The 23,602-nt window shown below is 44.8% G+C and overlaps 5 protein-coding genes across 5 annotated transcripts; 3 read left to right on the forward strand and 2 right to left on the reverse strand.

The window, feature by feature from the left end:
* Positions 1 to 220: 220 nt before the first annotated feature.
* Positions 221 to 2,446, reverse strand: PIH1D2 (PIH1 domain containing 2; the record flags this gene model as incomplete). The annotated part of the gene is given in 7 exon segments (XM_065738290.1): positions 221 to 664; positions 772 to 1,031; positions 1,565 to 1,674; positions 1,676 to 1,804; positions 2,204 to 2,276; positions 2,279 to 2,368; positions 2,371 to 2,446. Coding segments are annotated over 7 exon segments (885 nt in total), but the record flags the coding sequence as incomplete, so codon positions are not given.
* Positions 2,447 to 2,549: 103 nt separating this feature from the next.
* Positions 2,550 to 6,240, forward strand: NKAPD1 (NKAP domain containing 1). The gene is made up of 5 exons (XM_065738356.1): positions 2,550 to 2,674; positions 3,005 to 3,105; positions 4,091 to 4,246; positions 4,803 to 4,856; positions 5,624 to 6,240. The coding sequence occupies exons 1-5, from the start codon at positions 2,606 to 2,608 to the stop codon at positions 6,144 to 6,146; spliced, it is 903 nt and encodes a 300-aa protein (XP_065594428.1). The 5' UTR covers positions 2,550 to 2,605; the 3' UTR covers positions 6,147 to 6,240.
* A 1,253-nt stretch (positions 6,241 to 7,493) lies between these two features.
* On the forward strand, positions 7,494 to 10,315 carry SDHD (succinate dehydrogenase complex subunit D). Its single transcript, XM_065738357.1, has 4 exons — positions 7,494 to 7,551; positions 7,620 to 7,724; positions 8,427 to 8,571; positions 9,650 to 10,315. Exons 1-4 carry the CDS (start codon positions 7,494 to 7,496, stop codon positions 9,813 to 9,815), a joined length of 474 nt encoding a protein of 157 aa, XP_065594429.1. The 3' UTR covers positions 9,816 to 10,315.
* A 2,143-nt stretch (positions 10,316 to 12,458) lies between these two features.
* IL18 (interleukin 18) lies at positions 12,459 to 17,180 on the reverse strand. Its single transcript, XM_065738359.1, is given in 8 exon segments — positions 12,459 to 13,101; positions 13,231 to 13,376; positions 13,919 to 14,056; positions 14,554 to 14,559; positions 15,484 to 15,557; positions 16,908 to 17,023; positions 17,026 to 17,127; positions 17,130 to 17,180. Coding segments are annotated over 8 exon segments (873 nt in total). The 3' UTR covers positions 12,459 to 12,861.
* A 2,179-nt stretch (positions 17,181 to 19,359) lies between these two features.
* On the forward strand, positions 19,360 to 21,368 carry TEX12 (testis expressed 12). Its single transcript, XM_065738360.1, has 5 exons — positions 19,360 to 19,422; positions 19,911 to 19,976; positions 20,126 to 20,237; positions 20,337 to 20,392; positions 20,677 to 21,368. The coding sequence occupies exons 1-5, from the start codon at positions 19,360 to 19,362 to the stop codon at positions 20,815 to 20,817; spliced, it is 438 nt and encodes a 145-aa protein (XP_065594432.1). The 3' UTR covers positions 20,818 to 21,368.
* The last annotated feature ends 2,234 nt before the right edge of the window (positions 21,369 to 23,602 follow it).

Genomic DNA, 23,602 nt, shown 5'->3' on the forward strand with positions numbered 1-23,602 from the left:
TCATTCAGATTTCTAAACTGATAAGAAGTCAGGTCGGGCATATTAAGTGACATAAAAGACTACAAAGCATTGCAGTTAAGGGTAGCAGGGATTGTCTGTAAGCACGTGCAGGACTTGTAGAGCTGTGTATGACACACCTCTGCTGGCTGCTCCAGCGTGAAGTGTGCGCAAACCACATCAATTCAGTCTGCAAAATAGTTTATTTAACAAAGAAAAACCCACACAAAAGAACCCTGCTACTGCTGTATATTAATGATGTAGTAAGTGTATGTATGCATCTACATACTACTGTTAATGTATTCAGTTATTTCTCGAGTATTTGCAGTCTTTACTGATGTTTTCCAAAGCATGGTGGGCCAATATTCCTCCTGAGTTCCTTTTCTGTGGATATCTTTGAGATATTCACCTTTGAAGACGAGAAGGTCCATTAACTCATTACTAAGTGGGAGTCAGGATTCTCATTCTGGGCTTTTGTTTAGTTCTGTCATCTGAGAACATGAACTAAACAATGCAGCTTTTATTGTCCAGGCTTGGCAGCTTGTGCTGTGATTAACAATACCCCTTTTTCTTTATTAAATACCACCGTTGTTGTTTCTTCATCCACTAATTCTGGCAGATCTAGTTGTAATTTGTATTTTTCAGGGGCATCAATGATCACGTCATCCTAAAACAAGAAAATAAGCAATTAACTACTTAACAATGAATTGTGAACAGATATTTCTTAGATTTTGATAAAGACAGAAAAAACAAGGTTATTCTTTTTTGTCATACCTTGGAAATCCTTAGATCACACTCAGAACTAACCTCAGGCAACTCAGCTTTCAGTTCAATTCTTGTTGGTTTGTTGTTTGCATTCTTCACAGAGGTCATTTTGTAGGCAGGGGTGCTTAGCTCCTCTGGCACTTCTGTGCTGGTGATTTCCTCTATCAGTTGCACTTTAGATTGTGTGACACTTTCTTCCTTCAGCAGGACAGGAATGTTTCTGCAGTCCTCAGTCTCCGTGCTGTGCAGCAGCTGATTGCATGTCAGTTCTTTTAAGAAAAGTAAGGTTTTTACATGTCATTCAGTTACTAAGAACTGAAATGCTAGCTACCTGACAGACATCAGAAAGTTTTAGCTCTGCAATTAGCACTTGTCAGTTGAAGGCTGCTGTTTCTCCTTCCTCATGGTCTGTTTTCACTGCCAGGCTGTTAAAAGTTGCTGTTTTCAGAGCATTGGTTACAGCAGCGACCTCTTCTACTCACTTTCGAGGAAAAGAAACCTAGCACCACGAAGGATCAGACCTGGGCAGAGTTCCCATGTCTAGTGATTACAGAAAAAGGGAATTTGCTCCTTCAGTCACTGGTTTCTTAAGCCTAAAATAAAGGAAAACAGAGACAAGCACCAGAGATGAATGCAGACAGGCCATCAGTTGGGTGTGAATACAACCCTCTCACCCTGAATTCATCTATTTTTTTAGAAGTGCTTGGTTTATGCTTAAGAAGTGAGGTCAGACAGATGAGGGCTGAGGGTGCTGTAGAAATCAGGCCCTTAAAGGCAGCAGCAGCAGCAGCTCTCCACGTACCCTTCTCTGTGTCCTGACCAAGGTGAGGTGGTGGCAGCTGCCGGCCTTTCAGTCATTGACACATCCTTTCTGGGCTTCCCTTCAGCTTGAATGATTCCATTTTGTATGAACGCGAGAATAAGGCTGCATCGTTCCTCTATGAATGTAAGCGTTACATGGATCAAACGTTCCATTGTTTCTGGCTCTTCTCTCCTCCCCAGAACATTTGGGTTATGTGCAATATGTGTAATGCTGTTAAGTCTACAGAAAACAAGTTTGTGTCAAAATTAGTGCCTTGGCAGCAAGTACTGCAGCATGCCTGCAGTCCCCATCCCTGCAGGCACTCAAGCCCGGGTGGGATGGGGCCCTGGGCAGCCTGAGCTGGTGTGGGGGGCAGCCCAGCCCATGGCTGGGGGTGGCACTGGGTGGGCTTTGAGGTCCTATCTGAGTCAAGCCGCTATGTGATTCCCTGCACCACTTGAACTGAATGCAAAGGAATGGGGTTTGTGGCCTCTGGGCCAGCCCTGCGAGGGTGGGGGCCGTGCTCAGGAGCCACAGCTACAGGGTACGCACTGTCTGCCGGCTTCAGCCGCGTTCCCGTTTCGGGACGGAAGGCCGTGCCCGCTGCGCCCTCCGGGGCCCTCCCCTGGCGCAGAACGCGCACCTCCGTCGCCCGCCGCCTCTTCCAGCGGCCCCACGATGACGGGGATGCAGCTCTGCGGCTCCGCGGGGCTGGCACCCTCCTCCGGCTGCAGGCGCTGACGAGGAGCGGCCCGCAGGCAGCGCCCCGCGGAGGGCTTAGGCCCGGGCGCCGCTGCCCCGCACGCACAGCCGGGGCTCGGGAGCGCCGCGGAACCGCTCGGCCCGGGCGGTGAAAGCCGCGCTCGGTTCCCCGCCATCTCCGCCCGCCCCAGAGCCGCGGCCGCCGTCGCGTGGCAACAGAGCCCGGAAGTTCCTTCCTTTTTCCGGTCCCGGCTTGCCCCGCGAACGTCGCCCGGCGCCGGCACTTCCGGCCGGGAGCGGCTGTGCGGTTCCGCCGCGCTCCGCGCTGAGGGCGGGAGGATGTCCCGCGTGCCGGTGGGGAAGGTGCTGCTGCGCAACGTCATCCGGCACACGGGCGCGCACAACAAGGTACGGCCCGGCCCGGGCGGGAACGGCTCCCGGGGAGAGCGCGCGTTGCTGGTGGGCGGGCAGCGCGGCTTTCCGATGGTGCGCGGCGCGTTTGCTCCTCGCTGCGCGCGGTGTTCGCGACGTGAGCTCGTTCGGATTGCGTCGGGCCGTAGCGGCGGTGCTCAGCTGTGCGGAGTACGGAATTCGTTCCTGCGCGTCTCAGCTGCTCCGAGCCGCTGACCTCATGCTCGTGGCGTCACCCGTTTGCAGCCCGAGCCGGGAGCTCACGGGCAGCGCTTTGTGTTTCTGTGTTCCCTCACTTCACACCCGTTCCCTGTTCATAACTTTCAGATCCAGGAAGAGACAGAGATGTGGAAGATCCGGGAGTGGGAGAAGCAGGCAGAGGAGACATACTGGCGGCGACGGAGCAGGATGGTGCCGGACACCTCCAGGTGGGCTTCACACGGCTGAGACCCTCTGCCACAGCAAAAGGCATTTTGTGATTGCTGTCTCTCAGCAATGTATGGAGACCGCAGAGCTTATATAGTTCTATTTTCACCTGCAAGAGTTCAGACCAAGGCTTGAATCTGACCTTTTATCAAAGAACCACAAAACTGTAGGGGGTGGAGAGAACCTCATCTAGTCCAACGTCTCCTAAAGCAGTTCCTAAGGCAGGGTACACTTGTGAGCGTCCAGACGGTTCTTGAGTATCTCCAGAGAAAGACTCCACCACCTCTTCTCTCTGGGCAGCCTGTTCCATCACTTTGGCAGTAAACAAGTTATTCCTTGTGTTTGGATGGAGCTTTCTGTGTTCCAGTTTCTGCCTGTTGCCCCTTGTTCTATTGCTGCATGCCACCAAAGAGTCTGCTCGTGTCAACTCAACTCCAGCTCTGCAGATAGCTGTGAACAGTACTGAGATCCCCTCTCATCCCTCCCTTCCCCGGGCTGAACAGCCCTGAGGCTCTCAGTCTTCCCTTGTATAGGAGATGCTCCAGGCCCTATTCACAGTTTTCAAAATTCAGCTGGTGCTGATCAAACTGCAGTTTCAGTAAAGTCAGTTCTGCTCCCTGAGTTTCCCATCTTCTGCTTTTATAACAACTGTGTCTCACTGCAGATTGTCAGTCTGCTTCTGCAGAGTGAGCTGTTTTTTGTGACAGTTGAGGTGACCCTTTCTAGTTGGGTGCCTTGGGCATCCCTGCATGCCAAGAATTTTGCTGTGTGCTGTGTGGGTAATAAATGTGAAAACTGATGTTAGATACTGAACTGGTTCTTTAAGAGCTTAACGATGACTGTCTTTTAAAATGATAGTTGGTCTTCTTGCATAGATGGACACTCAAGACTTGCTGGATTTTTGCTCCCCTCGCTGGACTAACCCCTTGCTCAGAAAGTTTCTCCATCAGAACTGACAGCTGAAGGACAACTGTTCTCTTTCTGCAGCAGTCGGATGCGCAGTGATGGCTTTGATGAGGACGGCCACAGGGCCGACTGGAAAACAAAGAACTCACATTTTCTCGACCCAGTCGAAGATGATCTTTTCAGAGCACGGTCATGGAATAAAAAGCTCTACGAATGTGAAGCCAACATGCCAGACAGGTCTGTGGAGGCCGATAATGTTCTGTGACCATAACTGTAATTTGAGCACCTTTCTGGAGTACTGTACTGAAAAGTTACTATGAAATAGTGTTTGATCTCATTACATAAGTAAGCTGCACAGACTCTGCGATGTCACTCACAGTAAATGATTTGAATTTACCAAATTTGTGTTTATCAATAGAATATTCAAGTCACAGGAAGCAGCAAAAGCTCAGCCCTATGCTGTCCACCTAAGTTCAGTATTTATTACTTTGTCCAAGGAAAAGTCTGAAAAGGCAACATAGTGCTCTCTGGTATTATTTTAAATAAATAGGAGTTGTGTTATTGCTGTAATTAGAAGGAAAGAGCCTAAAAACAGAAAGTGCCTTTAAATATTACTAACCAAATCAGTGGGTTTTCCTTCTTTTTTTCATTATTCAGAAGGTTCTGATGTCTCTCTTGTTGTCTGAACTAATGCTCATTCTGTGTTTCTGTCTTTTCAGAAGTTTTTGGGGTTTTTTTCCCTAAACATCAGTCAGTTTGTCTGTTGCTAATAGATGTTTCTACTTTCTTATAGATGGGGTCACAGTGGCTATAAGGAGCTGTACCCTGAAGAGTTTGATACAGATAGGTAAGGCTAATGGGTTCACAGATGTATCCCAAATTTGTCAGGTTATGCAGGGTATTTTACAAACTGAGAATTATTATACATCTACTTTTAATGTCAAAGCATAATTACTTAGTTACAGATACCCACTGAAAAAATAGTCCGTTAATGCAGTCCCCCCCTTCTCTGAGTCTCAAGAGGACTGTATCTCTTAATTAAATATTTGGCTTTAACTTGAGTTTCTAAAATGCTTTGAATGTCAGCGGTCTGCATGGGCCAACAGAGAGCCAAAGCAGTTGGCTGAATCCGAATGAGATGAATCAAATATCATCTCAGGGTTCTCCTTTGCGTTATAATGTACCTGTGTTTTCTGGTTTGCTCCTTATTTGGAGAATATCAACTCTCCCAATACCCTGAAAAGTGGAGACTTAGCTCTAAAATAAGATCTTAGAATGGATCATTTCAAGGTACACCTAGCAGTAATCAAATACAATATTTTTCAGACTTACAGATTGGATATAACCCTCCACAAATTAGTTTTTCAGCACTCGGTGGCTTTCAGTATGTGTTCTTGTTGGTTCTGGCTCAAATGTCTTAAATGGGGATATTAATAAGGTGTGGACTTGAGCTGTTAACAAGCATTTGAAACAAAAATACAGCTACTAAAGTTTGCTTCTCTGAACTATTAAACTGAACTGATGGGCTTAATTGAAACTTAGAGATAGACAAGTGCTGGTTGCTCTGTGCCTGCCTATTTGCTTTCTTTTTGTCATCTTTTGTTCTTCTTGCAGTGACCAGCAAGAAGGAGACAAGCGAAATGCTGTCAACGGGAAGAAGAAATCTAATCTGAGAAAACAAACTGCCTACAAGTTGCACAAACGGAAAAAACCAAAGAAATCGCACAAGAAAAAGCAAAAAAAGAGATCTCACAAAAAGAGAAAGAAAAAGAAAAAGGAGCAGGGAAGATCATCATCCGATTCTTCCAGGGAGAATGAATGCTCTGGGGAGGAGACTTCAAGCACTCAGAAGGGGAAACACAAGCGCAAGAAAAAGACCAGGAAAGTGCCTGCTAGGCAACCTACCTCTTCCTCTGAGCAGGAAAGTGACTTTTCTCATGCAAGCAGCTCAACCACCAGCAGCTCTGAGGACAGTGAATCTGAGGAGAAAAAAGAGAAACGCCTCACTAAAAAGAGAAAGAAACGTCACAACTCTGTGTTGGAGCGGCACAATGAAGTGCCAGAGAAGAGGAGCAAGAGGAAGAACTGGAAAGTGGCTGCTGACGAGAAGTCGGAGGATAGCTCAGACGAGGACTGATGGGGAGATGCTGAGCTTGGGCTGCAGCTTAGACAATGCAATAGAGGACAGAGGCAGATATTTTTCTTTCAGCACTGTGGTTTATACATCCTGCCATCTGCAGGGGAGAAGCTGAGCCCTGGCAGACAGATGTAGCTGCCCTCCTGCTTTTCACTGTTTCATTACTCAGGAAAGCAGGGGAGCAGTTACCTGTCCTGCATGTTGGCTAGTTCTGCCAACTTGAGGTTTTCTTTATGTGACTGGGTTGTTATTCATGAACAAAAGTGTTACAGGCTGACTGCAAGGGAATACAGGCATGTTTGCACCATTGTATTTTTTTTTAATTAAGTTTTAACAGTTTGGAGTTGTTGGTTTGTTGGGTGTGGTTTTTTTTGAGTTAGCCAAGTCATGATCAAAACTTGCAACAAGGGTGGGAAGAGACAAGAAGTCAATCAGTTGAATTGCTAACAAGGGAAACGTAACTGGATTTAGCCCTGTGGTAGCTTTGTTTTCCCCTCTCCAGCAGATCTGCGTGGCACTGTGCACATGTCAGTGGGGTGTAGAAGGGAGCATGAAGGGATGCTCTCCTTCAGCAAAAGGTGCACTGACTTGCTCCATAATTATGAAAAGAAGACACCAGCATGATTGTTTCAGACTTCTTTCCAGCTCCTGGCAGCGCTGGGTTGTGCCTGGTTCTCCTGGGGGTGCTGAATCCGTGCTGGCAGAAATGCCTCAGTGGGTGTTGTGGTCTGGCTCTGGTCTGCCTGATGAGAGATGGGTTCAGAGCGGCTTTCCCTGCAGGTAACAGCCAAGCCTTGTTTTCACCAGATGAATAAATGAGGACGCTTGATGCTCCTGTCACTGTTTCGGAATGAAGTTCAGGGGCAGCCCAGGCCTGAGCCGTCGGGACTGTGCTGTGCTGCTGCCAGACCAGGACAAGGATTGGGGCAGGCCGACAGGAAGCAGGAGAAGGGCGGGTGGAGGTGCACCGCGCTGGTGCGGCTATCGCGGCGCAGTCCCGCGCGGCTCCGGCTTCAGCCTGCACCGAACGCGAGTGGAAGCACTCAGAGCTCCGCGGCTGCAGTCCCGCACGGTGTCCCCTCGTCACCTGCCCGCGGGCAGCCGTCCGACAAGGGCAGTGGGGGCTGGGAGCCCGGAGGGGCCTTCTCCCGCGGTGGGGCTGCGCTCTGCCTAAGCCCAAGGCTCCCGCCCCCAAAGCGGCGTCACCGCGGGGAAGAGGACCCCGCGCGGTCCCGGACCTTTACCGCAGCGCTGCCTCCGAGCCGCGCGGCTGGGATCCGGAAGCGGAAATGCGTGAGACCACAACTTCCGTTTCCGGCGCGCTGTGCCCTTGGGCAGCGGGGTGCGATGGCTGCGCTGGTGCTGCTGCGGGCGGGGCTGGCGCGGCCCCGCGGCGTTCCGACGGGTGAGTGCCCGCCCGCAGCCCCGCGGCCCGCCCCGCCCGGCCCTCATCCGGCTCCGCTCTCTTTGCAGCTCTGCTCCGCGGGACCCTCCTCCGCCGCCCCGCCGTGCTGGCGGCCGCCGCCGACCGCAGCGCTCCGACCCGGCGGACCCATGGCAGCGCCTCGCAGGGCCGCGGTACGTGCGCGGGACCGCAGGGTGACTGCGGCTCTGTGTGTGGGCGTGGCCGGGAGCGTCCTCGGGCGGAGGGAACGGAATTGAAGGGCTTAGAAGCATCAGTAGGGATTCGTGGTTGTTTCGGCCCAGCAGCGGTAATAGCGAAGCGCTGCAGGTAGGACCTGCGCGGCAGCGGAGCTTCTGGGACGCCGGGGTCGGTCCGAGAGGGCCGGGGGCGGGCGGGGCGTGCCGCTCTGCACCGCGGGGGGACTCGGGATGGCAGAGGCAGTGAGTTGAGCTGGAGCTCCACTCTGTCGCTGCACGACACTGAGAAGTTGGTGCTCCGCAGCCGTGACAGTGCAGCTGAGGAATGAAAAAAAAAAGAAATGCATGTAAAAGGTTTAACTGCCAAAGCGCTTCCGAAGCTGGCCTGTCCATGACTGCAGGCTGTGGGGACCTGCGTTTGCTTGGAGCTCTCACGTTGAGTTTCTACTACTTTGTGTTCAGGGAGGTTTCTCTTAACAGCAGTAGTAAACAGAGGAATATTAAAGGGACTTTTCTAGACACTGTGAAATAAATGGTCTGTAACAGTATTTCAGAAGGATCTTGGTTTTGCTCACATCAGGTTGAAAAAATTATGTGCAGCAGATTGGGCCAGGCTGCCTGTTTGTATGGTTGCAGCACTTGATCAGAGGTTTGCACTGAAAAGCCCTCTCTTTGCAGGCAGTTCCAAGGCTGCATCCTTGCACTGGACCAGTGAGCGTGCGGTCAGCGTCCTCCTGCTGGGCCTGCTCCCTGCTGCCTACCTGTACCCTGGGGCAGCTGTGGACTACTCCCTGGCTGCAGCACTCACTCTCCATGGCCACTGGTGAGCACAGCAGGTTCTTCAAAACTGAGTTGGGTCTGAGAGCTGGGGCGGCCCCAGCCTAGGGTGTTAAGGCCAGATGTGGCTGTGAGTCTGTTGAATTCTCAGTCAGTGTGACGCAGACTGCAGGCTGACTCTCTAGTGACTGTCACAATCTGACAAGGTCGGTTGTACCTCGGTCTGAAGGTAGCACAGCTTGCAGTGCAGGGGGTGCTGCTCATTCTGATTGTTATTTCACTGTCCAGTTGTAGACACTAGCCGTCATAATGCAAGAGTTAGCTGCCTTTCAGATTGCTTCTCTTCTGTCTAGGGCTTCCTTCCTTGCACCCTATTTCTCATGTTCTTGTCATTAAGGTTTCAGAATCCCATGTAAATGAAACTGAGCTCCATGTTCTCTTGTGGTAGCATCTGCTGCAGGACTGAGTCTTGCTAGGGCAAAATCCTAGGAAGATAATTTAATGTGCTTCCCTGATTTTTGTTCTGTTACGCTTTTTACCAAATTGACACCTGTCGTTGCATCAAGTAAATAGAACAGAGATTTTGAGAAGAGAATTACCACATCAGTTTAATAGCATCCTCTCTCTTCCTGTTACTCTGAAGCAGAGTTCACTTCAAGGCTGACAGATGTGGAAAAAGAAACAGTATGCTAATTTCTATCTACTTTCTAATCTAAATACACATCCTGGAGTCTGTCTTGATCGTGCGACAAGGGCTGGTCCCAGAGTTCAGACAAAAAGAGTATTACCTTCTGTTTGTTTTCTTCTGGCCTTCAAAGTTAGATTAGCTGCCCACGGCTTTGTAGAGGCACATCTCTGTTTGGAAGAACTGTAATCAGCACTTTCCATCCTGTTAAGAAAACTCTGAGTTAATATTTATATATTTTAATAGAATGTATGAAATGTTTTTATATATTTTTTTCTTATCTGCATGTCCTTTTTTGAGCGGGAGCTAGATATCTTACAGGTAATTTTGATATGAGGTGGTGAAAAAACTGACGTGTGCACCTTCTTAGCAGCACTGCTCCAGCAGAATGCTGACATGAGCTCCTTCCTGATGTCAGCTTTTTTCTCTCATTCTTTAGGGGTCTTGGACAGGTCATAACCGACTACGTCCATGGAGATACTCCTATTAAAGTGGCCAATACAGGTCTGTACGTACTGTCGGCCATTACCTTTGCTGGCCTCTGCTATTTCAACTATTACGACGTCGGTATCTGTAAGGCTGTTGCCATGCTGTGGAGCGTCTGAGATGCACCAAGTCGCTAACAGTTGTGATTGTTCCTTGCTGCCTCTGCTTTACCATATTTTTAACAAGTTTAATGCAAGAACAATGAATAACCAAGGGTCTGTAGTATGTACATACAGCAGCCAATTTGGAGCTCATATTTCAGAAATAAATACCCATCTTTCTTTTGATTTATTGCTACAGTGGGAAAAATCTTAGAAAAGTAGATTTAAAGTGGGTGGTGTCCAGGTGAGAGTGAGTTGATTTAAGCTGCACTGCAAATAGGAAGGGATGGCATAAATAACCAAGTATAGCTGAGGCTAATTTCCTTGAATGGGCAGCTTCCGTGAGCGTTCTAAAATCTGTTTTGTAAAGCAAACTCTGTGATAATTGAACTATTATTTCTGACATCACAACTGAACTGTGTGTAAGACACTCCCTGCAACTCATCGGACCCTGAGAGTTAATATAGAAAAGGGAATACTTTTTTTTCTTAATTCATACAATAAAGAATTTACAGAAATTGTGTGTGTCATTCTGAATGATTTTTACTACTGCTGTTTTTCTCTGAATATATATATGTTTTTTCTAAAATCACTTCAAATACTTGCTCAAGCTGTTATAGCTTTGCTTTATTCATTTAGATAATATAAAAAGCTGTATTTTTATGAATGTGTTGTCCTTAATTCCTAAACAGTTAACAAAGACTTGACTTTACACAAGAGTGATATTCTTAATAAAAATACAGCAAGAATGGATTTAGAGAGTTTTGTAGATTAATTTGAGGAGCTGTAAATAGCGTACAGAATTCATAGTTTCCCCTGGGGCCTGTGTTCATCTTCTGTTTTGTAAATACCCACAGCTACAGTTCTTCCCGTGTGACTGAAAAGAATGAATGAAAAGAATGAAGCAACGCCTTTATAGCATTGTTTGACTCTCAGCTTCTTTTCCATGTCTTTAGATTTGAAAGAATTTCAGGGGGAAAAATGCAATTCTTGTTCTCAGCTTTCTGATGAGACTTGCACAGTTGTAAGGAGCAGTTGTTTCCACATTGTGATGGTACTTTTGTGATACTATTAATAGTGAGAGGAACAGAGGCATGTTACCATCAGTTTGATTAGGCAATAAACAGAATAAGTTGCTGAACTCTGCAGATTTCCTGCTTTGTTTTAAAATCTTTATTTTTAAAATGATTGGGCTTTTCTTGTTTGTTTCTCCTCGTTTATACATGGGAAATACTATGCAGCTGCCTGCTTCTGTTTTGCTAGACTTGTCAGAATTGAGATGACTGTTTCCATCTGGCATGGTCTGATTTAGGTACTGATGTACTATGTTGCTGTGTTGAGGAAGATTCAGGTGCATGACTCAGAGGTTGACAGCTCTGTAGAAGCTGAGCAGCTCTCAGGAATTGACATTTCCTTTTTTGAGAGCAAATGTGGGTTCTATCTGTATGTGGTATTCTTGTTTGTGAGGCCCTGTGTGAGGAGGGACCTGTGTCAGAGCTCTGCTAACACAGTAACCCAGACAACTGGTGTAAAAGCTAGCAGTGCTGTGACCAGCTTCCTGTGCTGCCGCAGCCAGAATGGGAAAGTAACAACCACAGCTTTCTCTGGGAGTAGCTCATGTTCCAGTTCTGTCAGTACCATGCAATTTTCTTTTGTTCTATATTACTTATTGGTTGTAACTGTTTGATCCAATTTCATTCTTGAATATTCATCAGGCAAATTAAAATGGGGCTGCATATGTTAGTACATTTTTTAATTTAAGCCCCTCTAGTGAATTCTTTCTAAGCTACAGTGCATTCATTGGTGCCTATGTATGATGTTAGAGAACTGCTTTTCTTGCCTCAGATATTTCTGCAGCAGCTGGGTAGGTGAAGCAGCATAGCATGAAAGCTGATGGTCATCGCAGCACTTCCATGCCTCCAGCCTCTGTGACTTTTTTTAAAAATCCTTTGAAGTATTATTTGCTTTTAATCCCAAAACAGATATTGAGATTTGTCTTCTTTCTTCTGCAAATCTCAGGAATTTTCAGTTTCATGACAGAAGCTTTCCTATTCTCTCTTGATTACTTCTGTCTGTATGGGACATGACAATTGTATCCTCTCTCTAACTGCCTCTTCTGCCTGGCAAGGTGAAACTCCAGGACCCCAGCTGCAAACCATGTCCAGGTAATTACTGTCTGCAGTTGGCTCAGAAAAGGAGGAGCAATGCCTGTATTATACATAGAAGATGAGTCATACATTTTCTGTAAATATTTGGAATGTTTTACATGTACCTTGTTTTTGCTGAATTCCAGTGTTTGCTCAGCTCCAAATGGGAAAAAGTGCACAGCTCAACCCCAACATGTGCTATGTTGTCATATGTGAAGAACAAGATAGCTTCCTTGCCACAGGCATTTCTACCTTTGTGATTAAGAGCCTGTTGCATGTACAAATGTTTTTTTCATTTTATAGTAAACTGCAGCTTACTGTCAAGTTTTAAAACCCCTTTCATTTTCTTAATTTTCTCTGAAGACAAACAGCATGATTAAAATTTCAGTTGTTTAGGTAAGTTTCCTAACTGTTGTTGCTACTTCAGCTGAAGAATGCCACTGTGTAACTGAAACAGGTAAAGACATGGGAAATAATGCAAAAAACAAACATAAAAAAAGAAACAAACAAAACAAAAGTAATGACATGTTTATTGGCCAAATTCATGGTTTGGTGTAGGAGTTGTGCAGTTCACTTTTTCTAGCTGTTTTCTCTCCATCCCCACAATAGATCTTCTCAGTGTATGAGGCATTTACTTCAAAACTGTTTGTTCAACAAGCTCTAAAGATGTTTGAGATTAAACTATACAGGCCTATGAACACATGCACATGCTTGTTTATTCACTGCAATTCTCTTTGCTGTCATTTGCTAGGAAACATTCTTCTACTGGTTTTCCCCAAGAACTTTCATTTGTTTTCCATTTTAAAAACTGTTAAACTGTGGCTGGCTAAAAATATAAAACTGCCTTGCTTTGGATTTTAAATGAATTAGACTTCTTTTGTAAAAGCCAAGTTACATTGTAAGAGTGTTGAAGTATTTCATAGGATGTGCCTTTCATTATGACTTGTTACAAACTTTGTGGTTTCATCAACTTCATCTTCTCTCGGCAGTTTCTTTAAAATTAGTTTTCTTAAGGAGTCTTCTTCCTCAAAGGCCAAGAACATTCCTTGTTCTAGTGAGTACTCAAACTTAAAAGCCTTGGAGCTGCAAGATGTAAATGTCTTTTTGAAAAATATAATGTTACTTTCACCAGGAATGTCTTTGGGTACTTCTCCTTCCTGTGGAAAAAAACGAATAATGGGTTAGTCCCAGGACAAGACTTGAGCAGTTCTCTTCCAGCTCACACTTGCACTCTCAGTTCTCCCTCCCGCTTCCATATACATGGGATTTGGAAAGCAGAAACTTACCTTAAATCGAATGACCATTTTCCCATGTTCTTTCTCACAACACATGTAGTAACTCTTATCTTCTACCTGGACACTGAATGCAACAGGCATCCCTTCTGAAGGTGAGGTGGTTTTGTAACAGTGAATGCTGAAGTACATTCCACTGCCTAAATATAAGTTGGTTATTGTTAATAGCTTGCTCAGAAGAGAGCTGCAAGAACTTAGCCGTGCTTCTGTCTTTATTGCTGTCTTCCTGTGATGCTTTTTCTTATGGGCTGCTGGTAGCATATACCTGACTCACTGCCATCATTCAATGAGTTTGAATTTGCAAGAAAGCATAGGAAGTTATGTGTTGGTATGGGTAGGATGTTGCAGTCTTTTTGTGTTCATGCATAAAGTGAGAACTGAATATGTAATCTTATTTCTAGATAAATATTTATGTACATATGTGGTAAGTCATTTGTGTGTTCTGTACATACAGTTCTAAACAAATTGTCGAAGCACACAAAAAGCAAAAACAAAATCATAGATGACTGCTTAAGTACTGCTGTTAGAAGTATAAGCTTTTAGTTTAAATCCAGTTGGTTTAAACCTTACTTCTTCTTTACTCATTGTATTGCTATTTCAACTCAGTGATTACAAAGAACGTTAGTGCATCTAGAATAAAGAAAGAGGGCAGTGCTTATAGTAGGTATGAAAAATAGCATACCAGATTTCACCTCCTGATCTGTTACATCTTCAAAAGCTGCCACATTTAAATCTGGATGAACCACAAGCAACTGGCTATTGACATTTCGAAAGAATCGTTTGATAGTTTTTTCCTTACAGAAGGCATCACATTCCAGCTCTGCAGAAATATTGAGCAAGGGGGAACAAATAATAATTTTTAAAAACACCCTGCTTTTGATCTACTTGGATCTTTGCAGATCACTACAGGCTTTTAATTTTGCGATTAAAGATAGTGCAGCAAGTTGTTAGAACAGCAGTCTCAAGAGCTGAAGCCGTGTTCTTTCTACCTCTGGCTTGTAGCAGCCCAGATGAGGTAGAAGGCTCCCAGAATACAAGCAAGAGAAGCTGCAAAATCTGTTGACAGTAATACAGAAATGGTGCTCTCTTCTGCCCAGTGATTACAGTTGCACAAAAAGGTCCTTGTGTTATGGAAGCAGGTATCCTGTACCTTTGGAGGAAATCAAGCAACAGCAACTTCAGAAGGAGGTGATCTGTAAATCTTTTGGAGTAGCCATTAATCAGTTGGAAAATTTGTTCCCTAGGCTTTTGCAGGTTAGTATATTTGAGCGGGATAATATAGGTAAAATGGATAATGAAGTAATAAATGATGCTTACCATCATCTTGGTCCCAAGCAAACAGTGCAGGGGGGAGGAAAAAAATCATTAATCTCTGCTCCACAGAAAGAAACACATTTCTAAACAGTTTTGTCTTGGAAGATTGGAAAACAATCAGCCAGCCACGAAAGATCACAAACACACCAAGCTGAGCTCTTCCACTACAGAGCGCATTTCATCTGTGAGCACAACAAACTTAACACCGAAGCCATTTCATTTGAGAACCGTAGTTATCATCAAACCAAGAGGCATGCAAAATATTGTAGGAATACTTAAGGACGAGCAGCTAAGTTCAGTTTAGACCTGTGTCCAGGTGATGAACGGCATGCAAAATTATGCTTCCATCAACACCTTTGTTCCAAATGAGCAAATTTCATTTTGAGTCATCTAAAATCACTTCTGAAGAAGTAGCATTCTCCAAGGTAAGACTGGAAGTTAACCATTTATTGGAGCTCCACACCACAGTGTTCCAAACCTTCCAGTGACTCTTTACTGGAATATTGTGCATGAAGCAGTAACAATTTCACTGACTCAAATAATTTGCCTACAGAGTTTCAAACTGAAGCTTAGGGAAAAATTACGTGAAATGAGAGTGATAAAGAAATTGGGTTTCATAGTATTGGAACAGAGGAAGTTAGTAAAAGCTTAAGGTGCTCAGCAGTAATATGGTACTGACCTGTTGCCACACTGCGGCAGCTGCCTCAAACTCAGATGCTTTTTGCACTGAACAGCCTGGCTGCATAATCTAAGAACAATGGCTCTATTAAGTGGGTGGGGATAGCAACTGCTCTGAGGGTTGTTCTGGTTGCGTGGGGGTTAAAGAAGGAATTCCACAAAACCGGGGATGCCTGCTTAAGGAGAGGATTGAATTTGATCTTCTATGCAGTTATCAGAAACACCGTGTCTCTTCTAGCAACAGGTAATAATTACCTTCAAAATAGAGGCAGAGGTTTTCTCTGAGCCGTACTGCACACACAGCAATCTCTTCGCAGCTCATCTTCACACTGCCAAGAACACACCAAGAGGATTCAGAGCTAAGAACAACATTTCTTACTCTGTGGGCTGAGGGAGTTCTTGGGCTAGTTCTCTCTTAGTGCACAGTACCATACTAGGGTCAGCATGTTTCACTATATAATGAAGAACTGTTTGTATTTAAAGGAAAATTGGTCCCTTTGTCTGTTGCCCTTCACCATAACTTAGAATTATACACAGCATCTTTCTAATTCTATTATTTTATTACACTTTTCATTGATGATGACTTGAATACTAGCAGCACAACAGGGGAAGGATGCTAAAATAAACCAGAAGTGACAAGAAGCCACCTGTCCTGAGAAGAACCTGGCTGTTGGGATGGCTATTGTGTATAACTCAATTGTGTATATAAGAAATAAACACTAGAATGTATTTATCAAAAAAGAATAACAATCTGGTGGGAGTATCCTCTTCAAAATTAAAACAGCATTCACCACCCTTAAAGGAAAGGGAGAATAAAAATAAAGGAAATAATAGCGCAGCAGGAGAAGGAAGACACACTCTCTCTCTCTGGCAGTATAGTTTTTAAATGTCCTTTTCTGTACTGCTGAGCTTTTTGAGGTGCATTGCCCACTTTTCCCAGCACAGCGCTGGCCATCGGGAGCCAGAACCTGTGCGAAGGCTCCAGCAGAGCCATATGCGTGCAGCACAGAGAGCAGGCAGGGCACACAGACACTGTCAGTCAGACAGCATCAAGCAAACAAGGGCAACGTTGTGACTGTAAAAACACTGAAATCACTTTATGGAAATAGTCTGGCACGGGAGGTGTTTCATTCATTCAGACTAACGCATGCCAAAACTTTTTTTTTTTTTTTGCACTTGCTGCTGGAGTAATAAACGTACATAAATGACAAAGCCAGCAAACAATGGGAAGAAACAGCTCTTGCACCAGCACTCCCTTTTTCAGTCAGAACATCTGACTCGCTGCCAAGGCTCTTTTTCACCACTTAGAAAGTAATTATTAAACAAACAAATTGCACTGAGCAATGCCACCCGGTAACTAAGAACGGACATCAGCCTCTGGGATAGGTGCGGCAGAATCACAGCGATTTCCCACTCCCCCTGGGGAAGCACTGTAACGAGTGCACTGGAGGGCAATGTTTCTCCTTCCTGCACGGTCTCCGGCCCCAACTGCTGGCGCGGGACAGGCAGCTCAGAGGCTGCGTCCCTGCAGGCAAGGAAATAGCCCCGAACAACGCCTGCCTGATTCGGAGCAGAGCAAGGCAAGAAATCGAGGACTTATCTTAGCAAAGGGGAAAGTACACATTACATTTACATTTAGGGAGCGCCGCCGCCCACCGGGCACGTCCCGGCCCCGGGGCACAAAACGCGCGGCCGCCCGCTCCCCCGGACGGGCTCCATCCGAACTCGGCGGCCACGATCCTACCGTGCTCCTCGGCGGCTGCGGCGCGGTGCAGGAGGGCGGGCGACGGAGCGGGAGCGGCACGGAGCCGGGCGGGTGCCGGGAGCGACGCTCGGAGCCTTCGCCTGCACGGCCCAGCGCCGGGCGGAGCGGCCGCGGGAGGAGGATTTTAGGCGGGTTAGGTTACATCAGCGTCCGGGAACAGCAGCGGTGGGCAGGCTGCAGGGCTCATTCCCGCTGTGTCTGTGTACGTCTGCATTTATTCTATGGCACTTCCTCCTCCTCGGTGGACAAACCAAATCATGTAAATCTGAGGTTACGAAGGGAACTTTTTTGTTTTGAGTCCCGTTATCTCACGCAGATGTCGTCAGCGCATATCTCGTTTTCACGCCAACCCGTCGCAGTGAGTCTGCTGATGCATTCAACCCCGGAGCAGCTGTTCTGCCATAGGCACTGCGCTGCTGGGCCGCCCTCAGTCGGGCACTGCGTGTGCCGCCCTCGCTCCAAAACAGTACGGGGACACACACCTATGGCATGACACCTTCACGTTTTCTCGCCTTCGTATGAACGTCCCTTTAGGGAAGCAATATTTGTTCCTGTGAAGGAAAAGGAAAGCCAGAGGCTTGTGACTAACAGCCGGCACCAGGTGAATGGGGGAATGAGAAGGGGGTTGGCTTTTAAACTAAAAGAGGGAGAGAGATGTCGGTTAGATGTGAGGAAGCGATCCTTTCCTCAGAGGGCGGTGAGGCGCTGGCACTGCTGCCCAGAGAGCTGTGGGTGCCTCATCCCTGCAGGCACTCAAGGCCAGGTGGGATGGGGCCCTGGGCAGCCTGAGCTGGTGGGGGGCAGCCCTGCCCATGGCCGGGGGTGGCACTGGGTGGTCTGGAAATTCCCTTCCAACCTGAGCCATTCTATGATTCTGTTATATGAATTGATAGCTCCTGGGTTGTATCAGCTGTATGTCACTTCCAGGGTAGTCCTTACTTGCAAATAAATAAAATGTTGACAGCCTTGCTAGCACCCTAACTGGTGCAGCCGCACTGCTCAGGAGGCGAGTGCTGCTTTTGTTAGCTGTGAAGCACTAAACGCAGTGACACAATAACTGTAGTGTAAGTGCTGGTAGTACAATTCATGCCATAAAAACAGGAAATTAAACTTGTGAATGGGTAAGTGACCAGTCTTCTGCAGTCTTGAAGAGCTCATGGTTTAGTACTGGGACTGTGGGAGAAAAAGAACAAGCCCTAAAGCAAACCAAGACCAAACATGCAACGTTCTAATGTTCTCCCTACCCCACGCCTGCTACTACTTTTGGGGGTGGTGGGGAAAGCCATATGCGTCTTTAGAGCCTACATCTGAAAATGAGGAATATAATTTTGAGGCCAAAGTAGCTTCTTTTGGTCTCTCTTCTAAAATAATAATCCTAAAGCAAACAAACCAGCACAGGTCGCTTTACTAAAAACAGCAGATGTTGTCAGCTTCACCCATAGGGAGCAGCATCTTGCTGGCACCTTAAGATGTAAGCTACAGACATGTTAGAGAAATGTATTGCTCCTTTAAAGCTGTTGGAAGACACTGATTTAGAATAACATTTAAAAAGATTAACTCATCTGTTACAGAATATTTCTCAGAGGGAAAAATTTTGCTTTGCCCAGTCACTGGAGTGCACCAACAGAGAAAAACCTCATGTTTCAGGTCGATAAACTCAAAAAACCATATTTTTGGCTTTCAGGTAATGCGTGTGTGTGTATACATCAATTTACAGACACTCGGTTACACTGACAGAATTCCATCATCCCTGTTCAATTTCCTGATTTGTTATGGAGTGTTCAGAGCACGTGGGGTTGTGTTTACCTGAAGCTGCGTTCTACCATTCCTCTGAGTGCCCTATTTGAATGTTCGCTTCTTGCAGTAATATCTACATGGAGAGGTCGATAAAAACATAAGTGACTTCTGCCCCGGCCATCAGTTCCTTAGTTAATTAATTTTCTTCCAGAAGTTATAAACTCCAATTGCTCTCTTCCAATGAACATAACAAGTTTCTGCTCTTTGTTTTCACCCCTGAGTAATTTTCTTCTCACTCAAACTAACATTCGTGTGTTTTTTCTCCACTCTAGTAGTTTTTCTTTGAACCTGTGGAGGTTCAATGGCATTATCACACTTGGTTCTGAAGTTTGTGCAGCTCCATCACTTCCAGCCAGTTGTGTGCATGGAAAGCAATCCAGAAGAAAATGGTTATTCGTGTCTGCCTCTAAGACCATAAGCATCCCACTACGTCCCCGAGTTCTTTCCACTTTGCACACTTGTGTTTTTAGGAACTGATAACAGTGGTTTTGATGTCAGTTCTGAGCTTCCATTTCTCCTGATGCTTTAACATCTCTGGTTTCAAAGGAAGCCGAGCTGCTCAAAGACGAATGGCTTGGATGCTTTTCTTTCCCATCTCAGCTCTTTCTGTCGACTTTCGTATCCAGGATGTGGTAAAATACACTCAGGTGCTTCATCTATTTTGATTTAGGTGTCCGCTCATGAAAACATGAGAGCATGTGTTAATTTAATTAGCATTTAATCAGCACATCGCTTTCATATCTCTTCAGATCTGGTTCCCCACCAGCTCGCTGTGCCCTGGGAACCAGCTGAGCAGCGCCTCTGCTTTGAGGAAGCAGTCAGTTCTTCCCACAGCAGTTTCATTTCTTGCCGCGAGTTTGGCTTTCAGAGGACCTTTGGGCAGCACTGTCTTTCTCTTCTGAAAACCAGAAGCGAAAGATGTGGAAAATTCCCCCCGCGCTCCGGGATTCCGACTCTGTCCCAGCGGCGGCCATGAGCGGCCGCCACAGGCGGGAAAGCCTCGGGCGGGCTGAGGGAGCGGGCGCGTCCCCGCGGAGCTCCGTCCCTCGGCAGGTTGTTTCCAGGCCGCGTGCAGCAGCCGATGTTGTACTTTGTTCCTGACTGTCCATCTGTGAAACAGGCGACAATGACGAGCAGCGCACAAAAACCTGATGAAAGCAGAAGCAAAAGCAGGAAAGAGCTGGAGGTGAGTAGTGAGGAGGGACCTCAGCAGCACCTGTGTGGAAGCCATCTTTCCAGACCAGTACACTCTGGCGCTGAGCTTGTTTCAAGACATAGAACCTGTGTGTGTACATACTTACATATATGTAAGATTTCCACATGTTCTGTTATCAGGATGATGATACAGAAAGCCCTCAGCTGTCCTCAGCTGACACAGCGGATCCAGTGCTCTCTGACGGCCTGCAGCCCCTGTGCCAACCTGAGCCCCTGGAGCAGCTGCTCAACGGTGATGTACACACACCATGAGCCACCACTGAATGCAGTGATTATATGCTGAGGTGGATTTGTTCCACTGTTTAAATGAAATCACTTTGTTTTTTAACAGAGATGAACAATGAAATCAAGAACCTGTTGACAAAGTATGCCCACATCCTAAGGCAAGTTGCTGTGGTCCATTTTGCTCCACACTTCTCCAGCTTCTCTTGCTGTGAAACATTACTCTGGTTGCAGTTGATCTATTATTATTTTTCCTGCATAGGTTTTGAAATAAAAATACTCTTCCCTGCTATAATAGAGTAACAACAATGTTTGATCAAAAACAGAGTATTGAGAGACTCCATTTTTAAGTAAAACATAAAAGCAGATCTAAGTATTGAGGAAATTACTGGCCTTAGTATTGAATTTCACCTTTACTGATGGTTTTTTTCTTTTTCCAATTAAGTGAGAGAGCAGCAGTGGATGCTTCTTATGTGCAAGAGCTTGATGGAATCCTGAAGGAAGCGAGAACCCTAGAAAACCACTTAAAACAAAAAAAAGAGAGTCTGAAGCAGAGATTCGCTATGATTGCAAATACTCTGCAAAGCTAAATGAAGTCTCTTGTATTGTAGAAATGCACAACAAAATGGTTACAATAACCAGTTCATAAATAACTTCTGTAAATACTGCTAGCAGTTCAGGAACTGTTCAACAACTTCAGCAGCATTTTATTTTTTAAGAAGGTATATGCACTATAGAGAGTAGTGGTAGTACAAAAGACACTAAATATTTATTTCGAATTCCATGATGACTTCAAGGAATTTTGCAGCTTAGAACAGCATTCTTATTTGCTGATCCGTTGTTTAGACTGACCCCAAGCTTCCATCCAAAGAAAATGAACTTTTGGTACCAAAATCACTGTAGAATGTACCTTGAACCTTACTTTCATTGTTGTCTCAGAACATAATTGAACATGACTAAAAAGAGAAGCTTAGAAATAGGAGAGTTCTATTAAGACTATTACTTTGGAAATGCATGAAGAGGGGTTTAAGTCTTAATTTAAGTACATATTTTATTACTTCTTTTGCTTTTCAAATGAAATGAAGAGCATTTTAGTATAAAAGCACATTGTTAAAACCTTACCGGTAGTATCAATAAATAAAAGCTTAAATTAATACTGTCTAGAATCCCACTGATCTTTTTTCTTGATTTAAATCTATTTTATTTAAGGATGATTATGGAGTTTTTGAACAGTTTTTCTTTCTTGCCATTTGACTGTTAAAAACAAGGTGAAACAAAATATATGAAGTATTATTTGTACTATGTGTGAAGGTAATTTAATAAAGAAAAATGCTAGCTAGCCCTGCTGTTACAGCATAATGTGTCTGTCCCTTTCTTCCGCAGTACTGTGTACTTTAAATATTTTCAGAATTAATCCTCCTTTCTCTCCTTTAGCTATTAAAGGTCACAACTGAATGTGTTGCCTACCACACTGTTACTCTGAAAACTGACATCTGTGAAGAGATTTTGCAAGCCACCTAAAGATGCAGTTGCGTACTTAGTAGGATTTTCCAAGTCCCTACGCATGTAAGCGCCTTAGATGCTTAGGAATTTTTAAAAATCCCATAAGATGACTACCTGCATCTTTAGCACCTAAAGACTTTTTAAAAATCTAACTACAAGTATATGTAATCTTTTATCAGCTTCTGGTAATTTTTTTAATCAGTCATCTTGGTAATTCTATTAAAATGGAAGAATGTAGAAGAAAGGAAAGAAGCTTTTGAAAGCTAAATATGCTAGAATATTGTGCTGGATGAATACAGAATCATCTATGAAGATGAATACAAGCAGAAATTAAAATTGGTGTCTGGGAAGTGTGAGAAAATCTTCCTGTAGTCACTTACAGTATTTAGGGTAAAAATACAACTTCAATTACTGTTCAATATCTGCTTGTTTTATCAACACCGAAAGAAGTGTGCTGCAGCTTTTTTAGCTCAGCAGGATTCAGATCTTCTAGATTTAGTTTGTGTGGCTGATAAACACAATTTGCAAAGGTCTTGCTCTTCTATCAAGTTCTAATAAGATGTGGAAAAGTTGCATTGGATCGCATAGTGTAAGTTTCTTCCCTTAGAGGATCAAGAGAACGCAGACTCATAGTGTTACTGTTGCAGTAATCTGTTCCATTTAAAAACTTGAAATCCAATAAGAAATGGTAGAACTGTACTTCTTAGAGGAATGAAGCTACACATGAAGTCATACTGGCACCTATCCCATCGCTATCCGCTTTCCAGTTTGACTGAAGGAGGTTTGAACTGAAAATTAATTGGCTTTAAAGCTGCCAAATCTGATCAGCAAAGCTCAGCTGGTAACTACATTTTCTTTAAGCTTCTCCCCATGTTGTTTAAGCTGCATTGCCTTAGCAAATTAGCAAGAAGGTCTAAGATGACAGATCAGTAACAGAATATAAATGGATTTTTCTAGAAATTGTGGAAGCATCTGAGGCAAAGTTCTGTCCCTCCTGAAGTTACAGGGATTTTCGCCTGTGGGTCTCCTGTGTTTCTGAGCTTGCTGTGGGTGCCTTCGGAATCCAGAAATTGTAAGTGATGAAAAGCTAATACTCAGTTGTTCTCACTGCTCTGTTCTTATCTAAAAGATGAAAATGGAGAACAGCAAATAACGTGGAGATAGCTGAGGTGTTCAGGGAAGTGTCTTCACCCAGAAAGGTTAGTTGTGGCTTTTCTCTTAAAATGAAACTGCCGTTTAGCATCGGTGTAGGAATATAGATAAAAACAGAAAAAATGAGGTTATGTGGTTAATAGCTGTATTTGAGGCTCATGAAATTCAGGCTAGAGCACGTCAAAATTCAACTTCGATAATCTTAGAAGCTCTGGGATTTTCTCTGAATCATCTTTGAAAACTTGGTGATCAAGGCAGCACTTACAAACGAGGATAAGGAATCATAGATTGATCAGTCTATATCTCATCTTGTGGTGATTCTGAACTACAGTTCTTAACAACCACTTCCAAAGCATCTGGGGAACAAAACTTTAGAAAAAATATTTCAGTCAGAGATGCTAACTTAATATGTATGGGAAAGTAGGGGTGGAAGGGGTGTTATAAGTTGATGTAAGGTAACTGACACTTGTGCATTGTATTATATATAAATAGGAGCCATCAGGAAATAGAGGCTACAAGGGAGATTAGAAGTTAATCAGAACAGTCATTCTCATATTTCCTGAAAGGTCAGTTTGAGTGGCATTCTCTAGGGATCTGTCTCAAGCCTGGTTTGCTCTGTATTATCCTGAATGATTTAGAAGAATGACACTGGAGATTACAGTTATTTTTTTCAAGCAAGCTATGCAGGGTCACAATTTTAATTAGTAATATATATTGAAA

Source organism: Cyrtonyx montezumae, unplaced genomic scaffold (assembly GCF_038088225.1).
Source record: "Cyrtonyx montezumae isolate F1298 unplaced genomic scaffold, pur_monq_1.0 scaffold_22, whole genome shotgun sequence".
NCBI lineage: Eukaryota > Metazoa > Chordata > Aves > Galliformes > Odontophoridae > Cyrtonyx > Cyrtonyx montezumae.

Coding starts and splice junctions, on each gene's coding strand:
- NKAPD1 (XM_065738356.1), top strand. CDS start 2,606: ATGTCCCGCGTGCCGGTGGGGAAGGTGCTGCTGCGCAACGTCATCCGG. Junction 2,675..3,004: donor ACACGGGCGCGCACAACAAG/GTACGGCCCGGC, acceptor CATAACTTTCAG/ATCCAGGAAGAGACAGAGAT. Junction 3,106..4,090: donor ATGGTGCCGGACACCTCCAG/GTGGGCTTCACA, acceptor CTCTTTCTGCAG/CAGTCGGATGCGCAGTGATG.
- SDHD (XM_065738357.1), top strand. CDS start 7,494: ATGGCTGCGCTGGTGCTGCTGCGGGCGGGGCTGGCGCGGCCCCGCGGC. Junction 7,725..8,426: donor CAGCGCCTCGCAGGGCCGCG/GTACGTGCGCGG, acceptor CTCTCTTTGCAG/GCAGTTCCAAGGCTGCATCC. Junction 8,572..9,649: donor CTCACTCTCCATGGCCACTG/GTGAGCACAGCA, acceptor CTCATTCTTTAG/GGGTCTTGGACAGGTCATAA.
- TEX12 (XM_065738360.1), top strand. CDS start 19,360: ATGGCTTGGATGCTTTTCTTTCCCATCTCAGCTCTTTCTGTCGACTTT. Junction 19,423..19,910: donor ACTTTCGTATCCAGGATGTG/GTAAAATACACT, acceptor TCTGTGAAACAG/GCGACAATGACGAGCAGCGC. Junction 20,238..20,336: donor CCTGGAGCAGCTGCTCAACG/GTGATGTACACA, acceptor GTTTTTTAACAG/AGATGAACAATGAAATCAAG.